Here is a 3,628-nt window from a genome sequence, read left to right on the forward strand (position 1 = left end):
AAAAAAAAAAAAAAAAAAAAAAAAAAAAAAAAAAAAAAAAAAAACAATATATATATATATAAAAGAAAGGAATTTTCTTGGCTACTTTTCCTGTTTCTTGGTGCTTTTTTGATGATGGCTTCCTTTGGATGTCTACAATCCAAGTGCTTTGTTGTTGGAACCTCCTTAGGTTGGTCTAATGGTCATTGGAGTCGGTACGAAAGTAGATGGGATTTATGGAAATGTGTTTAAACTATTGTCACTTCCTATATAAGATTAGTTTTGAGTTTCCTTACCTACCATATAAATTGAAGTCAGGTAATTATCCTATAAAATTAGTCGAGGTGTCTGTAAGCTGGCTTGAACATCTTACTAGTTGAAGCTTCTTTTGCCTCTTCTTTTTGGTGTTCGGGAGTATAGCCCTTTTATTGATTTCATTTATCTTAATGAAAGTTTAGTTTCTCAATAGAAACATTATGAGTTCAATTCAACCCCTTTGTTGATTTAACGGTTGAAGTTGGAAAATGATATTATTGATCTGTGATTACTGGTGTTCTGGCCTTTGCAGTAAAAAAGCATTTTAATTTTAGCTGCACAGCACCTTATAAGGGTTACGGAATCTATATTATTGGGACTTGAGAGTAGTAGAGAAAGCAAAATAGAAATTAAGCAACCATAATTGGTGAGTACGTTATGTGCTGATTTGTGTAATGTATGCAGCTGAAACAGGATCAGAAAGTAAGCAATGTATATATTCAATCAACCAGAGATTCAAGCATTTTTCTGATTGGTTATTGAATATCATGGCTACTGGTGACTTGGATGCTTTCTTTCCTGCTGCAACGCGTGAATATGCTCCAATTGTAGATGAAATGTGGAAAGATTCTGCACTTCAGGAAACTTACAGGAGAAGAGATGAACTGCTCAACCTTCCTGATGTTACAAAATATTTTCTTGACCGGGTAAGTATATTTATTAAGATGATTTTGTTACTTTTCCAGCATACACCACACCTTGACAGTTCTTTTCCCCATTCCGAAGGGAGAAAACAGGATTGGGAAAATGCTTCATATTCATATAGATAACACCCATAAAAGAAATTGCTTGACATGCAGTGTACGAATCTTGAAATGTAGGCAAAGTAATTTGATGGTTTTACGTCAAGTTCTGGATACTGATTTATGCATTAAATTTCTAGAAAACCTTGTTTTATAATCAGTAATTGTTGACTACTGTTCTATTTTTTGAACAAAAAATGGAACTTTTCATTGATATAAAAGAGACTAATGCTCAAAGGATACAACCTCCACAAGGGAGAGAAGAAGGCAATTAGAGAAAAACAAAAGAAAACTACAGCAGAAAAATATATCCTGAAATGGCAACGAAAAGTTCAGAAAGAGACCACTGTGAGTAATCAGTGAGGGGAGCCAAGTCAAAATTATCTAACCAAGGAAGTTGCTTGTTATGAAAGATCATTTGATTTCTTTCCAACCAAAGTTTTGAAATGATAGCTGTGCCTACATTGAACCACAAAATCTTGAACTTATGAGCCCAAGGAGGCCAAGAAGCAACTAGAGCACGTTACCCGTGAATGAATTGCAAAACACCCAATGGAGGTTGAAAACAAAGAACCATCTGAACCAGCATTACTGTGAATAGAAACAATCACAGAAAATATGTTACTGGCCATCTGACTCTGATAAACAAAGAGCACAGATAGAAGGAGAGATAATATGCTTTGGAAGCTTCATTTGAAGCACTTTTTAACAATCCAAAGAACCATTCAACATAATCCACATAAGAACATTAACCCTTTTGGGACTTTTGGATTTCCAAAGAGCTGAAAAAACATCCTTCTCTAAAGGGCTTGAGGACACAAAATGACGAGATAACGAATTAACTGAAGAATTGCTCGAAGGTTCAAGAGACCACCTCCTAGAACCCAAAGAAGAAATAGTTGGCTACTGTTCTACTATCGGACTCATTAAACTGCTCTTGGTGTGGGATGAAGACTCACATTCTTTGCTTTGTTATTATAATAGTTTACTGACTCTTGAACTCTGTTTCCCCCTCTCCCAATCCTCAGAAGTGTATAATTATAATTTATAGATCTCCATTTAGTTATCTTCAATGGATGTTTCTGCAGGTGATAGAGATTTCAAGCAATGAATACGAGCCTTCTGACAAGGATATTTTGTATGCTGAGGGAGTCAGTCAAAGCAATGGCCTTGCTTTTATGGATTTTTCTTTTGATGATAGGAGCCCCATGTCTGAAATATATGGTGAAAATCTAGAATTGCCCCCTCCATTAACGAAGTAAAAAAGTTTTTTTTCCCTATGTGGTATTCTTTTCTTCACTCCCATTTTCTTTTTCTCACATCTATGTTACTTCTTTGTTCTTGCCACAGATACCAATTAATTCAAATAAATTCCAAAGGACTGGTTGATGGTTGCAAATGGTTAGAAATGTTTGAAGACGTGAGGGCCATGATATTTTGTGTTTCCTTGAGTGACTATGACCAGATATGGTCCCATAGTAAGGGTCCTCTGCAGAATAAAATGCTGGCTAGTAGAGATATGTTCGAGCATTTAGTGAGGCACCCTTGTTTTAGGAATACCCCTTTTGTGCTGCTGTTGAACAAATATGATGCATTCGAGGAAAAGATAAATCAGGTTCCATTGTCGACTTGTGATTGGTTTCATGACTTCTGTCCTGTGAAACCACACACCAATATTCAGACATTGGCACAACAAGCATACTATTACATTGCAGTGAAATTCAAGGAGCTATATTTATCCATTAGTGGTCAAAAGTTGTTTGTTACGCACACACGAGCTCGAGAGCGTGGCTCCGTGGATGATGCATTTCGGTATATACGCGAGGTTCTCAAATGGGAAGAAGAGAAGGACTATCCTATGTATGATATCATTGGAGACGAATCATTCTACAGCACTGAAATAAGTTCCTCACCGGTTATGAATAACTTGCCAGTGACTTGAGACTAGTTGGACACTAGTGGTTCTTTCTGTAAGAAAGGTGGAACGAGCAGTTGAATTGGTTCATCTGTTCTCAATAGAAAACTTTTGGTTTTCCGTTTTTCACTTTTTGGTTTGAAATTCTTAAATGGATATTATGATTCATAGATTAAGAACACAGATTGGGATGCTGTATTTGATAGGGTAGGGGAGATTTATTTGTGGATTTAGGTTGATTTGTTGTCTGTACAGCAAGTGCCTTGTTTAAAATAAGCAATAAAAATCAAGCTCTTGTCGATTCATGTCTTGGTGTTTTGGTTAACAATAAAAGCATGAGAAACTAAACCAAGCTCCTGTTTAAGCCTCTTGGTTAGGTTAATTTTTGCTTAAGCTCTTGTCGATTCATAACCTTTTCAGATTTGGAATCGTTCTTTTCAGGTTAATCAATTGAAAGATTTGGACAGCATTGAGGACCACGCGTATTATAAGTGGTTAATTCTGAAAGTCTCTCTCACACTGTTTCAAGCGTTTTATTATTATTATTTTTTCTATCTCGTTTTTCAGTTATCGTGTTTATGGTAAATGCTGGGTAGTCGAGTGCATTTGATAACTATAATAATTTTTTGATACATGATCACTATGAACTCGGTGGGATCAAGTCATTCTACTGCAT

The 3,628-nt window shown here is 35.9% G+C and overlaps 1 protein-coding gene across 1 annotated transcript in view; it reads left to right on the forward strand.

Moving 5' to 3' along the window:
- LOC111452261 (extra-large guanine nucleotide-binding protein 3-like) overlaps nt 1–3,258 on the forward strand; it is a 10,640-nt gene extending 7,382 nt beyond the window's left edge. The window contains exons 6-8 of the mRNA XM_023092877.1: nt 700–941; nt 2,126–2,295; nt 2,388–3,258. Coding sequence (XP_022948645.1) covers nt 700–941; nt 2,126–2,295; nt 2,388–2,979 — 1,004 coding nt within the window. The 3' untranslated portion in view covers nt 2,980–3,258. The remainder of the gene's footprint in view (nt 1–699; nt 942–2,125; nt 2,296–2,387) is intronic.
- Nucleotides 3,259–3,628: the final 370 nt, after the last annotated feature.

This window comes from Cucurbita moschata, unplaced genomic scaffold (assembly GCF_002738365.1).
Source record: "Cucurbita moschata cultivar Rifu unplaced genomic scaffold, Cmos_1.0 Cmo_Scf00014, whole genome shotgun sequence".
Taxonomy (NCBI): Eukaryota; Viridiplantae; Streptophyta; class Magnoliopsida; order Cucurbitales; family Cucurbitaceae; genus Cucurbita; species Cucurbita moschata.